At 31.1% G+C, this 18785-nt stretch overlaps 2 protein-coding genes across 2 annotated transcripts; both read right to left on the minus strand.

Moving 5' to 3' along the window:
• Positions 1 to 2390: 2390 nt before the first annotated feature.
• Positions 2391 to 3845, minus strand: LOC139860182 (uncharacterized). The gene is made up of 2 exons (XM_071848954.1): positions 2918 to 3845; positions 2391 to 2548 (listed from the first exon to the last, which is right to left on the minus strand). The coding sequence occupies exons 1-2, from the start codon at positions 3843 to 3845 to the stop codon at positions 2391 to 2393; spliced, it is 1086 nt and encodes a 361-aa protein (XP_071705055.1).
• A 296-nt stretch (positions 3846 to 4141) lies between these two features.
• LOC139860183 (uncharacterized) lies at positions 4142 to 8461 on the minus strand. Its single transcript, XM_071848955.1, has 2 exons — positions 8381 to 8461; positions 4142 to 4669 (listed from the first exon to the last, which is right to left on the minus strand). The coding sequence occupies exons 1-2, from the start codon at positions 8459 to 8461 to the stop codon at positions 4142 to 4144; spliced, it is 609 nt and encodes a 202-aa protein (XP_071705056.1).
• Positions 8462 to 18785: the final 10324 nt, after the last annotated feature.

The following is an 18785-nucleotide window of genomic DNA, read 5'->3' on the forward strand; positions in this document are numbered from 1 at the left end:
AATCTTGTCTTTCTTGGGGGATAATGCTATGAAATATATGTTCCTTTTTAGCCTTATCAATGATGATGGTGGCTCACAAGATGATACTATGATGATAATAATTATATACGAATGATGAGGTTTTGATTATAACACGCGTATAATGAGGTTGAGATAATAATTCGATATTAATAATAATGGTGACCGTGAGAATTGGTGATGAAGTTAATGATGGATGATGATGTTTATGATTATGATAATAATGATGTTATGATAGATGATGACGATAATCGGGATTAAGTTTTGATAACAATGATAACGGGTTAGATGATAGTGAGGATTATAAAGCGACGGGTATAATAATTATGATGATCATAATATTATGATGATGATTGAACTAGTAGCTCAATGGTTAAGGATATTATCTGGTTAGCGGGACGTCGCGGGTTCAAACCCGGACTTGGGCATTATTTTTAAGGATTACTTCATTAAGGTAGTTACTTAATTATTATTATTGTTAACTTATAATTATTATCATTTTAAAATTTTCATTATTATTATTATTATTATTAAAATTATCATTTTTACTAAAATTATCATCATAAAAACTATCATTATTAGTATTAGAATTATCATTACCATTATTATTATTTTCATTATCATTAATATTATTATTTTAACATTAATATTATTATATTTAACAAAAACTTTATTAATATTTTTATAATAAATATTAATTGGTTATTTAAAAGCATATAAAATAAATACATTAATTAAATTATTAGCAACATATATAATCTATTAAGATAACGAGTATATCATTAATGATATATAAATTTGTTTGATTATGTGTATATGTGTGTTAATATATATAAATGTTATAGGTTCGTGAATCGAAGGCCAACCTTGCACATGTTAAATGATGTTATATGTATTTTTACTACAAAATACAGTATGGTGAGTATATAGTCCCTTTTAAACTCTAAATATTTTGGGATGAGAATACATGCATTTTATGATTTACGTGATGGACACAAGTGATCAAAAATAAATTCTATGTTGAGTTGTACCATGGCATATTTCTTTATACTTGGTAGCTAATATTTACATGAGGAATGTAAACGCGAATCCTGTTGATAGATCTATCGGGCCTGACAACCCCAACCGGGCTGGACGACCCGTTTTCAACGGTTGCACAGTACTTCGTTTCTGTATACTACACTTGGTACGGTGTAGCGATTATTTAAGAATATGCTGCGATGATTTAAATGTTAAGTATGGTTACCAAGTGCTCAACTACTTTTACATACACTTGCAAGTATATTATGTTTAAATATATGAAATCTTGTGGTCCATAGTTATAACACTGCTAGCATCAAACCTATATCTCACCAACTTTATGTTGACGTTTTAAAGCATGTTATTCTCAGGTACGAATTAAGTCTTCTGCTGTGCATTTGCTCATGTTAAGGACACTATTTGGAGTCGATCGTCGTAATTGAACCAAATGTTGATGACTTTGTCCAGGAGGATTAGGACGGGTTGTTAAATCTTACTTCCCGACGAAGTAAAAAAATCTGTGAAAGTGAGTAATAGTCCCACTTTTAAAATCTAATATTTTGGGATGAGAATATATGCAGTTTTATAAATGTTTTATGAAATAGACACAAGTAAATGAAACTACATTATATGGGTGAATGATCGAAGCTGAATATGCCCATTTTGCTTGGTAACCTAAGAATTAGTAAACCGATCTATTAATTGACGCGAATCCTAAAGATAGATCTATTGGGCCTAACGAACCCCATCCAAAGTACCGGATGCTTTAGTACTTCGAATTCGTTTTTATCATGTCCGAAGGATTTTCCGGAATGATAGGGGATATTCTTATATGCATCTTGTTAATGTCGATTACCAGGTGTTCACCATATGAATGAATTTTATCTCTATGTATGGGATGTATATTGAAATATGAAATCTTGTGGTCTATTATTATGATTTGATAATATATAGGTTAAACCTATAACTCACCAACATTTTTGTTGACGTTTTAAGTATGTTTATTCTCAGGTGATTATTAAGAGCTTCCGCTGTTGCATACTAAAATAAGGACAAGATTTGGAGTCCATGCTTGTATGATATTATGTAAAAACTGCATTCAAGAAACTTATTTTTGATGTAATATATTCTTATTGTAAACCATTATGTAATGGTCGTGTGTAAACGGTATATTTTAGATTATCATTATTTGATAATCTACGTAATGCTTTTTAAACCTTTATCGATAAAATAAAGGTTATGGCTGTTTTAAAAATGAATGCAGTCTTTGAAAAACGTCTCATATAGAGGTCAAAACCTCGCGACGAAATCAATTCATATGGAACGTTTATAATCAATATGAACGGGACATTTCATCTGTTAAGCTCATCATGGGAATCCAAAACTAATACAATATTGTCGGTGAATATTAGGCACCATGGGATGTCATCTTGTATCCTCAGAGTTAGTTCGTCTAGGATCAAAGCGAAAAGATATGTGCTAAGGGTCGATCCCTGATTTAAGCCTACCTCTACCAGGGAAAAACTCAGTGTTTCCTACCGTCGTACATACACGAGTCTTCGCCCCCTCGTACATATCTCTAATCGTTCTTATATATCTACTTGGGACACCCCTAACATTAAGAGTCTTCCAAATCAGCTCGCTCGGAACACAGTCATAAGCCTTTTCCAAGTCTAAGAACGCCATGTGTAGGTTCTTTTGTTTTCCCTAAACTTCTCCATAAGGCTTCTAACGATGTGAATCGCCTCCATGGACGAGCATCCTGGCATGAAACCAAATTTGTTCTCTGAAACCTTTGTCTCGCGTTGGAGCCTCGTCTCAATCACTCTCTCCCAAAGCTTCATAGTATGACTAAGTAACTTAATGCCTCTGTAATTACCACATATTTGCGCATCTCCCTTGTTCTTGTAAATGGGAATAACCTCACTGAGTCTCCATTCCATAGGCATCTTTGCACTTCTAAACGTCGTACTGAAAAGGTTTGTCAACCATCTAACCCCATCGTCTCCTAGGCACCTCCACGCCTCGATCGAGATTTGGTCTGGTCCTACTGCTTTGTTTCTCCCCATCTTTCGTAGGGCCGTTCTAACTTCCTCGTGGGTAATCCTCGTGCAAAAATAGTTTTTTTGATATTCACGAACCTCGTCGTGAAGTTCCCCGTTCCGCTCAGGTCTATCGCTACCGAAAAGGGATGAAAAATACTCTTCCCATCTTTTCCTAATGAGGTGTTCTCTCACTATACTTTGACCTGCTTCATCCTTGATATATTTAACGTTAACTAAGTCCCTGCCTCTTCGCTCCCTAGCTTTAGCTATTCTATATGTGTCATTGGCTCCCTCTTTAGAGTCTAGTTTCCTATATAAATCTTCATAAGCTTTGTCTTTTGTAATTGCTACGGCCTTCTTTGCTTCTCTTTTGGCTTCTTTATATCTTTCTTCTACCCTAGATCTCTCTGCAGGTGTCCCTTCTCCAAAAGTAATGAGCTCCCTAAACCTCATCTGCTTTAACGATACTTTCGTTTGGACATCTTCACTAAGCCACCACGATTCTCTACTACTCTTATGGGCTCTCGATGTCCCTACTGCCACCCCTAAAGCTTCTTTTGCCACCTCTCTGATAGTGGACGCCATGCGGTTCCATAACTGGTCTACGTCAGTAGGGGCTACGTTATCCCCTTCTACACTCAATCTATCGGCAAAAGTCATTCTAAATGTCTCCGCCTTCACTCCATGTAGGTTCTTCCAAAGGATTCTATGTTGCACAACCTTAGCCCTCCTACCAACTCTTCCCTGGGTAACTAGGTCCATGATCAACAATCTGTGCTGGGAGGAGCACGTATATGCTGAAAGGACCTTACAGTCCCTACATGTCCTAAGTTCCCCTTTACGAAGGAGCAAAAAAGTAAATCTGGGTGCAACGGCCCCCGCTAAAAAAGGTGGCTAATTGAGCATCCTTCTTCTTGAAAAAAGAGTTAGCTACAACCAACTCGTGAGTAATGGCAAACTCAAGGATTGAGCGTCCTTCTTCATTTCTAGGACCAAACCCAAAACCCTCATGGGCTCCCTTGTAACCTTCTGCCTCCACTCCCATGTGTCCATTCAGATCACCCCCTATAATTAGTCGATGATCCGCCCAGGCACCCCCTCACTACCTCATCTAACAATTCCCAAAAACTCTTCTTTTCCGCATCTCTTAAACCCGCATGAGGTGCGTACGCGCTAATGACCGTGAAAGTTTCCTCCTTAATAATTAGACTAACCGACATAATCCTATCGCAAAACCTACCCACGTCAACAACGTTATCCTTATGTAGATTTCCCAAAAAGATACCTACCTCGTTCCGTGCTATCCTATAACCCGAGTACCACAACCTATACTCCTTAATATCTACCGCCCCTTCACCCTTCCATCTAGTCTCTTGCACACACCCTATGTCCACATTACACTTGATTAAGGTATCAACGAGCTCAATCCTCTTGTCCGTCAAGGTTCCTATATTCCAACTACCCACTCTAATCTTACCAAGGGTGGCTACCCTACTACCGCCTCTAACCCCTCTAAGCCTACCCACCCCGAAACTAGGAGGACATGACCTCAAGTGACCATAGGTATGTGTATGATCTATATTAACCTATACACCAAAAGATGACCTAAGTAAAAGCTAAAATAAGACTATGTTAATAATAATAGTAAAGTATAAAAAATTACAGTAAAGCTAGAATATGACAATGTTAATAATAGAGTATATATAAATAAAAATTACAGTAAAGATTTTACCAAAAATAAAAGTAACAGATTTTACCAAAAATACCCCAACTCACAGATATGCAATATAGTAGATATAGATATAAAATAAATATAAATATACACCGTATATGAATAAGAAAGCTTTCAGATAAGCCACTACGTAAACAGGAAGGAGGTAGCAAATAAAAATATAGAAAAAACACAAAGGGATAGAGAAATCGTTAACTGGTCGGAATGTTATAATTTCCGGTAGCAGTGTCGATGGCTGAGTGGTCGGTCAGCAAACGTAGTTGATTCCAACTTCCCTGGTCCAGATAAATTGGCGGTGGTATATAATATGATTATGATATACGTAGTAATTATATTTTTATATAAATAATATTTGTTTGTTATAATTAATAATAATAATAATAGAAATAAAATAATAATAATAATAATAATAATAATAATAATAATAATAATAATAATAATAATAATAATAATAATAATAATAATAATAATAATAATAATAATAATAATAATAATAATAATAATAATAATAATAATAATAATAATAATAATGATTATGAAAACTACCTTTATAGCTTAAAAATAATAAATCGCCCGAGCCGGGACTCAAACCCGAGACCTCTCGCTCACTCATCAACACCCTTAACCATTCCTCCATTTCAGTTTTTCTGATTAAAACCATAACACGATTCTATTTAACCAGCTTTTGTATTCTTCCTTCTTCATTTATTAATTATCATTATCAATAGTTCATTTAATCATATTGAATACGGATCACACAAAAAAACTCAATTTCCCCCGGTTTTGTTTATATCAACTCGATACAACAGATGGGTAATGGGGCTTCGGTTCCTTTAGAAGTTCCAGCCCACAACAGGCCCAATAATCGACTTAGCTGGCCCAATTAACTTAGTCCATTATCATAACAAGATTTATAAGTTATCAAGCCAAATTTAACAGCCCATTAATGAGTCTATAGTTCATTCGAGTAATCCGCTCAGATGCTTTGTCGTTAGGAAGGATTTTAAACAGAAATGAGACATTAATGGATATTATAATCATCCCATCATCATACCGTCATCATCCATTATCATAAAGCAACATCATTATTAAAATCATAATCATTATGTATATTTTGATTATAAAAATCACAATCATTTCTCGTTATTGATTGCAAACAGAAAGAAAGAAAAGAACAAAATGATTTGGCTTTGTTGTAGTTGGGTTTGATCAAGAAGCAGGGAAAAAGAGAATAAGGCAATAATAGCAGTTAAATTAATGGTGGTGGCTGTTGGTTGTTCATGATCGAAAGAAGAAAGTTGCAGGTTCAAAATGGCATTTTATGGTGTTGCAAGTGACGGGGGCAGAAACAGAAACAGAAGGTAAACTGCAGAGGTAACAGTTTGTTCATCATCATCTTTTTCATTGTTATGAAACTCCATAGTTGAAACAAGATCAAAAGCGAGAAAAAAAATATATGGATAGTTTAACCGGTGTACCGGTTGAACTTGGGAACCGATGGTATGAAGGTGCAATATGCACTGTATTCTCGAGTTATATTATATACAATTTGTTTTGTGTAATTGGGGAAAACATAAGATAAACAGGGGTTATAATGTGGTGATATTGGGTTGTGTCTGTAGGGTATGCAATGATGGAAGGTGGTGTATTATGATGGGTAGGGTGGTGATTTAAAGGTTGTATACAGCAGCATGTTACTCGAGTAAAGTGGTGATTACTAGGGTGGTTTAGTTTTGGTTTTGTATTCATAACAGACAAGTAATTAGGTTGCAAGTTTTGTCGAATAACATAAGAGAATGGAGGTAGCAGTTGCCTAACTTTCGTAATGATAATAGTATGAATTCAATCAATAGTAGTGGGTTAAGAGGTGATGATCGATTTAAACAGAAATATGTAGTAACATTCGATGGTGATGGTGGCCGATTACTTGGGCTGTGGTGGTTATCAGGAAGTAAGAAAATAGAAATGACAAGTGGTGATTTGCAAAGTAGTGATGAAGAGGTTGAGGGTTTGTGTAGTTGATAAATTAGTGGAAGATCAAATGATTTCCTCAATAGTTTTAATTGGTCGCTTACTTTATCATAAAGGTGTGGGTGTCGATTTTCAACACGGATCCAAATAAAATATTAAAAGCTGATATGTATCTGTAACTGATTTTGTATTCTATCAGGTTAATTGAATTGTATTAGGTAGTGATGGATTACAGATTGACAAGGATTGGTAACAAAATTAGATTGAAGACAAAATCTATAAAGCTTGATGTTGATTTTAAACAGAATTTGATTAGTAATTATAATGGATTCGATGAATGTTTAATAGATAAGTAAAAAATTCATACAGTGAGTTATAACAAATTTGTGGTCATCTAATTTTAATTGATACCTAATATATATTAATGATAAATACATTAATATTATTAATAATATTAAATATTATTAATAATATTATTAATAAAACTAAATTTGATAGTGGTAACAATATTTAATAATAATATTAGTACTAATATAGATATAACATGTTACTTGTATCAAATTTACATATGTATAATAACATTACTATTACTGATATTAATACTAATGTAAATTTTAATGTTAACAATAATAATGAAAATAATAATATTGATATAACAACTATATTTTTAACTTGTAATTTATTATATTACCTATTATTGATTATGTAATATTTGGTAATTATAATATGTACATAATAACCTATATTGAATATTAAATTTATATACATTACAATATACATGGAATAATAATCATGTACAGAAATCATATATGTTTATATATAGATTTACTTCAAAATCAACATTATTATCTTGCATATTATGTTACATATTTATTTACAATTTATAGTTCGTGAATCATTGGAAGCGGTCGAAGGTAAATGAATTCGTGAAAACAGTTCAAAACTTTAGACTCAACATTACAGACTTTTCTTATCTTGTCGAAATCATATAAAGATCAAGTTTAAATTTGGTCGGAAATTTCCAGGTCGTCACAGCCTACATGTCAAACAATCAGCACAACAAGGTCTTTTATGTCATGGTTATACAATGTCTAAAATGAAGTAATAAATAGCTCACGATACTAAAATGATACCTTAAAACTGAAACTCATTTACTCCCAATGATTTAAATTAAATACATGACATATTAAATGTAACAAAGAATTTTTGTATTTAATACAAACTTTATTTTGTGGTCTTTAACTTCAATTTTGAATTAAAACCTACTGCATTTAATGCGTAATGGGAGGTATGAGTATTCAAGCTGATTAAACGTCATGTCAACAGTCTGTGTCCCCTCGAAAACATGCCAGTCTGTCAAATCTGCCCACGCGCCTGCAGATGACAGTTGCCATTTTCTCTCTCCTGCACTTTTTCACCAAACAGAAAGGTTAAATAGGGTGATTCATTTTCCATAATAACCTTCGGTTATTAAACTTTCAAATTTACCTTTTTCTCTCAAAAATCCCTAAATCTTCAAATCATTCAATCATTCATCTTCTAAATTCATCAATGGCAGACCAACAACAACAATCACAACCTATTGAGAATCAACCTGAGGAATAACTACAACAGCAACAGTAACCAGTACTGCAACAACAACCACCACCACCGGCACCAGAGGAGCAGGCACCATTATTCAACCTGCATCCAAGCCTTGTACAGGCTGAAAATGCACCAGATCATGCACTTATTAGCCTATCAAGAGGCAATGCTGCTCATGCCCTCTCAATCCCTAAGTCTAAAGCCAACATGGGCTATGACACGATGATTTATTACATAAGGCAATTCCCACTTGCTAGAGCAATCACCGGAGTTCCGTCCAGATTATATCCGGCCTGTTTAGGCAGATTTTGGTACACAGCTACCATGACCAGCACTCCACAAGGTACACCATGTGTTCATGGCATGGTCACTGAAACCCTAACTTGCTCCGTCACCGTCGATGCTATTAGACATGCCCTACAATTTCCTGGTGGACTGTGACGACCCAAAAATTTCTGATCAAATTTAAACTTAATCTTTATATGATTTCGACACGATAAGCAGAATCTGTAATGTGAGCCTCAAAAATCTTTGAACTGTTGATATGGAAAACATTTGAACTTTGACTATTACCCGACGATTCACGAACCTATAATTGAATATATATATATATATATATATATATATATATATATATATATATATATATATATATATATATATATATATATATATATATATATATATATATATAATTTGAATTAATAAAATACACTTTAATCAATTAGAATTAGAGAATACAAAATAATATATAGAATTATTAAGTTATTATCAAGATGAGTATATATATATATATATTACATAAATAATAATACATAATAATAAAATTTAAGATAATAAGTATAGTTATAAAATATATTTGTTATAACAATATATTTATTACTTTCCATATTAAAATCTATATTAGTTAGATTAATATGAAAATATATAGATATAAATAAATTATTGTATTATTACTAATATTATTATGATTAGTATTATTAACAATATCATCAGTAATATTAATATGTTTACAAATTGAAAGATAGTTGTTATTACTTATTAATAAGATTAATATCGGTATTATTAATATTATACATATAATTGGATACATTTAATTACTAAAATTATTGACATAATTACTATTTTTATTATTATTAATATCAATCAATATCAGTAATATTAAATAATAAAATTCTTTTAGGGTTATGACTATCAAAAATTCGCAATAAATACTTAAAATATAAATATTACTATAAGAATGATTAAATTTATTATTTAGTTGCAAGTTAAAAGTTATTAGTCATAATGAGTAACACTACTATTAATATTATTACTTTTATGATTATAATTACAAATATTATCAAAAATATTACAAATATTATCATAAAGATAATACAAATTATCATAAATCACTAATAATATCATTCTTGATCATTATTAATATAGTTGTTAAAATTATTATTAATTATTATAATTATTTAGATTATTATTATTATTATTATTATTATTATTATTATTATTATTATTATTATTATTATTATTATTATTATTATTGTTATTATTATTGTTATTATTATTTTTAATATATCTATTTATTTATTAATGAGAATGTATAAATCAAAAGGAAAAATTAGTTTCATGTAAACATCAAAACGTACGGGATTTTGTTTCTGTCTTTAAATTAGCTATCAGTCGACTTCAATTAGTGATTACAAACAGAATATGTTAAAAAAAAGCGATCGTCCTTTTATTTTTTTCTCTGCTCTAAATTGTCTGATTGAGAACCACATGTCCTTTATGATTGATCAATTCAAGTGATATACAACTCATTCGATCTACTACAACTTCTATCAATCACACAAAGTCATTTAAAGTCTTTAAATTAATCGAAATAAAAAAAAAAGAAAAGGAAGAACAGATACTGCTCTGTTCAAGTTCCAATTTCTGAAAATCACGAATTCAAAATTTATTTTTAAATGTGTAAATGCAAAAGGTCTCTAATTCAAGTCTTGAAACTATCTGTAAATTTTAAAAACCCAATTCATAATATCGAGTGAGAATTTTGGGTCAAAGTTGTTTTACAAAAAAAGTCAAAGTTTGTTCTTCGATTAAATTGAAGTTTTCTGTTACGATTAAGGTGAAATTGAGGATTTGGAAAGTTTATAAATAGGATTTAGAACATATTTCATGTAGATATCATGAGCTAAAATGATTTGAATTTTAAAATCAAGCATTGAGTTGTCATCGATGTGTTCTTGCTGCAGGTATTTTTTTTTTTTCTTTGTTTTTCTGTCAATTAAAATTCCCCCAAACATTTTGTTTCTATTTAAAATACGAGTTTTAAATTCAACTAGTAATATGTTTGGGTTGTAAATCATCTCTGGTCGATTGGATGTTTAAAAAGGAAGAAGATCACGGGTAAAGGGATTAAATAAATATAAGAATCAGTTGATTCAGAAAAACAGATTGGCTCAGTTAGTTTGGTCATGTATTTGGGTTAGCTAGAGGTCTCGGGTTCGAGTCCCGTCGGGAGCACTTCTTTTTATTACAGCAGCCTTTAAAGGGTATAAACCTTTTATATTTTTTTATGATTACTATTGTTATGTAATTATTATTATTATTATTATTATTATTATTATTATTATTATTATTATTATTATTATTATTATTATTATTATTATTATCATTATTATTATTACTACTATCATTATTATTACTAATACAAGTAGTAAATATAATTTATTATTAATACGATTATAATTACAATGATGATATATATTGTTATTACTAAAATTAATATCATTACTAATATGTGTGTTATTATTATTAACATGTTTAGGATTATTATTATCATAATTAACGATATCATTATTATTATTAATATTATCATTATTAATAAAGTTATTATTATTAGTAACTCATTAATATCAAAACTATCATTTTTACCAAATAAATATTTTTATACAAAATATATTTAGTACATATACTATAACGATATTAACATCTCATATAACTACATATTAACATTATATAGATAAATATATATTTTTATCATGTATAAACCCTAAAATAAATTGTTATATTAGCTATATAAAATATATAAACTAATTATATTAAATTTATCTATATCTATATAACATATGAGATAACAAGTATATTATTAATAATAATATATATAAACTTGTTCGATTACGATTATATGTTTTAATAGATATACAAATGATATAGGTTCGTGAATCCGAGGCCAACCCTGCATTGTTCAATATAGTCATATGTATTTTTACTACAAAATATATTAGGTGAGTTTCATTTGCCTTTTTACCCTTTATATTTTTGGGCTGAGAATACTTGCGATATTTTTATAACTGTTTTACGAAATAGACACAAGTAATCGAAACTAAATTATATGGTTGAATGATCGAAGCCGAATATGCCCCTTTTGCTTGGTAACCTAAGAATTAGTAAACCGATCTACTAATTGACGCGAATCCTAAAGATAGATCTATTGGGCCTAACGAACCCCATCCATGGTTGCGGATGCTTTAGTACTTCGATGTTGTTTTATATCATGTCCGATGGATGTCCCGGAATGATAGGGGATATTCTTATATGCATCTAGTTAATGTTGGTTACCAGGTGTTCAATCCATATGAATAATTTTTGTCTCTATGCATTGGACGTATATTTATGAGAAATGAAAATGAAAATCTTGTGGTCTATTAAAATGATGAAAATGATTATTTATGTTAAACTAATGAACTCACCAACCTTTTGGTTGACACTTTAAAGCATGTTTATTCTCAGGTATTAAAGAAATCTTCCGCTGTGCATTAGCTCATTTTAAAGATATTACTTGGAGTCATTCATGGCATATTTCGAAAGACGTTGCATTCGAGTCGTTGAGTTCAGTAAAGATTATGATTAAGTAAATGACAGATTAGATCATTTATAGATGGATATTATGAAATGGTATGCATGCCTGTCAACTTTCAATGTAATGAAAGTTTGTCTTTTAAAACGAATGCAATGTTTGTAAAAATGTATCATATAGAGGTCAAATACCTCGCGATGTAATCATATGTTATTGTATTCGTTCTTATGGATTAGGACGGGTCGTTACATGTGGTATCAGAGCGGTGGTCTTAGCGAACCAGGTCTGCATTAGTGTGTCTAACTGATAAGTCGTTAGGATGCATTAGTGAGTCTGGACTTCGACCGTGTCTGCATGTCAAAAGTTTTGCTTATCATTTTGTGTCGAAAATTACCTACTATCACCCTTAGGAAATTACCTGCTTATCATTCTTAGTCTAGACACGTCTTGCTGCATTGATTGCATGAATAGTTTATAGACAAAATTCATATCTTAGCGTATTTTCTAAATCATATCTTATCGTATCTATTACTGTAAACTTTGCCGGACATATTCTGTAAATTCCTCCGTAATCTACGAAATCTTTTGCTCTCTATATATAGATATTCTATGTAATTAGAATATCATCCGATAGCCGGAAAATCATTTCATATCGAAAAATCCTTTATTCAATCATACAAAATGGAATTCATCATTAGTTCAAGTTCCTCGGATTCTGAAATGGAATCTCACTCAAGCTCCGAAAGCAGTGTGACCGGAATGGATTAACCAATCAGCCATCATCTATTCTGGATGAATTGGGGATGGGTTCGTAGCCTCCTCAATCATTGGAGACAAGAAGAAGGTGATCCCTTCCATCCACCACATTGCCCTCTTAACGAAGAACCTGAAGCACTTACCGGCGAACCTGTCCGAAACACCATTTTCTCTCTCATTTCCAGAGTATCTCGTCACGATTATATACTACATCAAATTCTAGATTTTATTTATCCACTAGTCCGAACCGACAATCACCCCAGTGTAATAGAAGAAGTCAACGAGCTTCGCGCTAGGGTAGTAGCTTTGGAGAATATGGTACAAAGGTTACAAACACCAGCAGCAGCACCAGCAGCATAACCAGTACCACCATCATCAATGCCAACAGTACCATTACCACCTCCAACCACTACCGCATCGTAAACCTCAACTTTACAATCTATCCTACGAACACCCATGTCATACGCTCGGTAGATATCAAGGAATACCAATAACAATAAACGATGAAGTATTGATTCATAACTTCATTAAAGAAACCTTCTGCAGCGATTATGTAATCTCTAAAGTCTTAGAGATTATATATTCTAACCCTAACCAGAAATCAGATGAGTGAACCAAAATGATAGAAGGAAGAGTAGAAACCCTGACAAGAATGATGCGTGATTTACAAGCTAGAGTTGTTTTACCAGCAGCATCAACAGTACCGTTAACATCACCAGCACAGTCAGTGCCATCAGCATCATCAGAATCAGCAGCGCCTATAACATCAAAAGCTCCGCCAGTTCAAGAATCACCGTGGACACCATTCGAATCAATAACACATATCTTGTATCAACGAGTTATGAAGTATTAACTCATTGCCACGAAAGAATTTATATGTATATCTTATATATATAAATTTTTAAACCATAATAAATCTTTCCGTACTAAGCTATTATGTGTGAATCTTAACTACTAGGTTAATTCATACTACTAATATGCTATGATGTACATCCTTCGACAACGCCTTAACCATTGTTAACTACAATCTCTGTTTCAATTTAATGAATTCCATTTCATAATAATCAAGCGTATTATTCAAATATATGTTTGATTTTACACTTTCATCATCGATGTACTCGAAACTTTTCAGATAACATCATTCGTATCTTGCGAAGTTCACAAGAATTCCACGAACACCAACATCACGCAAAGTATAAATTCATAATATTATTGAAGAAATACTCCGTAAAGTGATGTAATTTCTAAAGTTTTTTTAGAGATTATGCAATTCTAGTTGCAACCGTAAATCAAATGAGTTTGATATTAACTCATTAAATCTATATTACATCTGAAGAAAATATACACATATATATTTTCATAAAGACTGTAATAAAAATTCTTTTGTACAAAATATTAATTGTGAAAAAAAAAAATTAACGGGTAGGTAATACCCGAGAGATATATAAATTCACAATTAATATGTTGTATTCTTCGAATCTGATTCAATAATCATCAACTATACTCCCTACTTTCACAACAATATATATTCTTTTATAGAAATCAAAACAACCATTCTCATCCAAATTTAATTACGCATTCTGATTCTGACAAATCAAAATCCAAGTCAAGATTTAACCGGTATTATCACTCTTAGATCCTTACATCTTTCAAAGCTATACTTTGACTTCAAAACTGTGCTAGAACATCATCTGTATATTAATGATTACTATCTATGCTCAAACCCTTTGAAATTCCTGAAAACACTTCAAATAATGAACAATCAAGATGATGATCCAACCACATGTTACCCACAGTCATGCATCTGAAAAACTCTCGAAACCAAAGTCATAGTTTAACAATGTAGTGACCCGAACTTTTCCATGTTTATATATATTAAATGAAATTGTTATTTACATGATTAAGTGTTTCCAACATGTTAAGCAATCAAACTTGTTAAGACTTGATTAATTGAAATAGGTTTCATATAGACAATTGACCACCCAAGTTGACCGGTGATTCACGAACGTTAAAACTTGTAAAAACTATATGATGTCATATATATATATATATATATATATATATATATATATATATATATATATATATATATATATATATATATATATATATATATATATATAGTTAACATGGTATTATGATAAGTAAACATATCATTAAGTATATTAACAATGAACTACATATGTAAAAACAAGACTACTAACTTAAGGATTCCGAAACGAGGCATATATGTAATGATTATCGTTGTAACAACATTTAATTGTATATATATCATATTAAGATATATTAATACATCATAATATCATGATAATGTAATAATTTAAAATCTCTTTATATATAATAAACAATAGGTTAACAACATTTAACAAGATCGTTAACCTAAAGGTTTCAAAACAACACTTACATGTAACGACTAACGATGACTTAACGACTCAGTTAAAATGTATATACATGTAGTGTTTTAATATGTATTCATACACTTTTGAAAGACTTCAAGACACTTATCAAAGTACTTCTACTTAATAAAAATACTTACAATTACATCTTCATTCATTTTCATCAACAATTCTACTCGTATGCACTCGTATTCATACTCGTACAATACCCAGCTTCTAAATGTATTTACTATTGGCATATACACTCCAATGATTAGCTCTTAGCAGCCCTTGTGAGTCACCTAACACATGTGGGAACCATCATTTGGCAACTAGCATGAAATATCTCATAAAATTACAAAAATATTAGTAATCATTCATGACTTCTTTACTAGTAAACAAAATTACACATCCTTTATATCTAATCCATATACCAATGACCAAAAATACCTACAAACACTTTCATTCTTCAATTTTATTCATCTAATTGATCTCTCTCAAGTTCTATCTTCAAGATCTAAGTGTTCTTCATAAATTCTATAAGTTCTAGTTTCATAAAATCAAGAATACTTCCAAGTTTGCTAGCTTACTTCCAATCTTGTAAAGTGATCATCCAACTTCAAGAAATCTTTATTATTTACAGTAAGATATCTTTCTAATACAAGGTAATACTCATATTCAAACTTTAATTCAATTTCTATAACTATAACAATCTTATTTCGAGTGGAAATCTTACTTGAACTTGTTTTCGTGTCATGATTTTGCTTCAAGAATTTTCAAGCCATCCAAGGATCCTTTGAAGCTAGATCTATTTTTCTCACTTCCAGTAGGTTTATCCACAAAGCCTGAGGTATTAATTATGTTCATAACATCATTCGATTCATATATATAAAACTACCTTATTCAAAGGTTTAAACTTGTAATCACTAGAACATAGTTTAGTTAAATCTAAACTTGTTCGCAAACAAAAGTTAATCCTTCTAACTTGACTTTTAAAATCAACTAGACACATGTTATATATCTATATGATATTCTAACTTAATGATTTAAAACATAAAAACACGAAAAACACCGTAAAACTGGATATACGCCGTCGTAGTAACACTGCGGGCTATTTTGGGTTAGTTAATTAAAAACTATGATAAACTTTGATTTAAAAGTTGTTCTTCTGGGAAAATTATTTTTCTTATGAACATGAAACTATATCCAAAAATCATGGTTAAACTCAAAATGAAAGTATGTTTTCCAAAATGGTCATCTAGACGTCGTTCTTTCGACTGAAATGACTACCTTTACAAAAACGACTTGTAACCTATATTTCCGACTATAAACTTATACTTTTTCTGTATAGATTCATAAGTTTAAGATCAATATGAAACCATACCAATTGGATTCACTCAAAACAGATTTAAAATGAAGAAGTTATGGGTAAAACAAGATTGGATATTTTTGCTTGTTGTAGCTACGTGAAAATTGGTAACAAATCTATATTAATCATATCCTAGCTAACTCATATTGTATTATACATGTATTCTAATATATTATGTAATCTTGGGATACCATAGAAACGTATGCAAATGTTTTGACATATCATATCGACCCATGTATATATGTTATTTGGAACAACCATAGACACTCTATATGCAGTAATGTTGGAGTTAGCTATATAGGGTTGAGGTTGATTCCAAAAATATATATACTTTGAGTTGTGATCTAGCCTGAGACGTGTATACACTGGGTCGTAGATTGATTCAAGATAATATATATCGATTTATTTCTGTACATCTAACTGTGGACAACTAGTTGTAGGTTACTAACGAGGACAGCTGACTTAATAAACTTAAAACAGTAAAACATATTAAAAATGTTGTAAATATACTTTTAATATACTTTGATATATATGTACATATTTGTTATAGGTTCGTTAATCGACCAGTGGCCAAGTCTTACTTCCCGACGAAGTAAAAATCTGTGAAAGTGAGTTATAGTCCCACTTTTAAAATCTAATATTTTGGGATAAGAATACATGAAATTTTATAAATATTTTACCAAATAGACACAAGTAAATGAAACTACTTTATATGGGTGAATGATCGAAGCCGAATATGCCCCTTTTTAGCTTGGTAGCCTAAGAATTTGGGAACAGACCCCCAAATTGACGTGAATCCTAAAGATAGATCTATCGGGCCCAACAAGCCCCATTATGGAATTTGGAATGCTTTAGTACTTCGATTTTATCATGTCCAATGGGTGTCCCGGAATGATGGGGATATTCTATATGCATCTTGTTAATGTCGGTTGCCAGGTGTTTACCGTATGAATGATTTTTATCTCTATGTATGGGATGTATTGAAATATGAAATCTTGTGGTCTATTATTATGATTTGATAATATATAGGTTAAACCTATAACTCACCAACATTTTTGTTAACATTTTAAGCATGTTTATTCTCAGGTGATTATTAAGAGCTTCCGTTGTTGCATACTAAAATAAGGACAAGATTTGGTGTCCATGCTTGTATGATATTATGTAAAAACTGCATTCAAGAAACTTATTTTTGATGTAATATATTCTTATTGTAAACCATTATGTAATGGTCGTGTGTAAACGGTATATTTTAGATTATCATTATTTGATAATCTACGAAATGCTTTTTAAACCTTTATTGATAAAATAAAGGTTATGGTTGTTTTAAAAATGAATGCAGTCTTTGAAAAACGTCTCATATAGAGGTCAAAACCTCGCGACGAAATCAATTAATATGGAACGTTTATAATCAATATGAACGGGACATTTCAGTTGGTATCCGAGCGTTGATCTTAGAGAACCAGAAATTTGCATTAGTGTGTCTTATCGAGTTTGTTAGGATACATTAGTGAGTCTGGACTTCGACCGTGTTTTCTTTAAAAACGATTGCTTAACACTTTTGTCGAAAACTATATATTATTAATATATAATTATTATGTGATATATTAAACTCTTAATATGTTGATATTGTGTGATAGATGTCTACCACTAGTACAAATCTCATCGACTCACCTAATAATAATGAAGAGTCGAATAAACTTTGGGAAGATTCACAAATTCCCGAAGAGGAACCGGAAGAGGAGGAACCGGAAGAGGAGGAACCGGAAGAAGAAGAAGTTTCGGAGGAAGAAATGTTGATACCTACAGTAAATCGATTAAATAAAAGAAAATTCTCAACCAACGGACCAAAGTTAAAAATGGTCAATGGTGTTTCCGCCAAGGAAGCAAATTATTGGGAAGATTACCAATTTTCCGATGAATCAGATCCCGATAAGGATTCCGATGATGTTATAGAAATTACCTCGACCCAATTTAATATAGTAAAAGAAAATAATAAGGGAAAAGGTATAAAAATAGAGAAACCTGATTCCAACCCCGATGAACTTTATATGTATCGGCAACG

Source organism: Rutidosis leptorrhynchoides, chromosome 7 (assembly GCF_046630445.1).
Source record: "Rutidosis leptorrhynchoides isolate AG116_Rl617_1_P2 chromosome 7, CSIRO_AGI_Rlap_v1, whole genome shotgun sequence".
Taxonomy (NCBI): domain Eukaryota; kingdom Viridiplantae; phylum Streptophyta; class Magnoliopsida; order Asterales; family Asteraceae; genus Rutidosis; species Rutidosis leptorrhynchoides.

Bases quoted from the DNA above. Each gene is read 5' to 3' on its own strand.
- LOC139860182 (XM_071848954.1), bottom strand. From the start codon at position 3,845: ATGGACCTAGTTACCCAGGGAAGAGTTGGTAGGAGGGCTAAGGTTGTG. The intron at 2,549-2,917 runs GTAATTACAGAG...TTTCCCTGGTAG, and splicing joins GGGAGATGCGCAAATATGTG to AGGTAGGCTTAAATCAGGGA.
- LOC139860183 (XM_071848955.1), bottom strand. From the start codon at position 8,461: ATGGTGCCTGCTCCTCTGGTGCCGGTGGTGGTGGTTGTTGTTGCAGTA. The intron at 4,670-8,380 runs GTTGATTCTCAA...TTTGGTGTATAG, and splicing joins CTGTTGTAGTTATTCCTCAG to GTTAATATAGATCATACACA.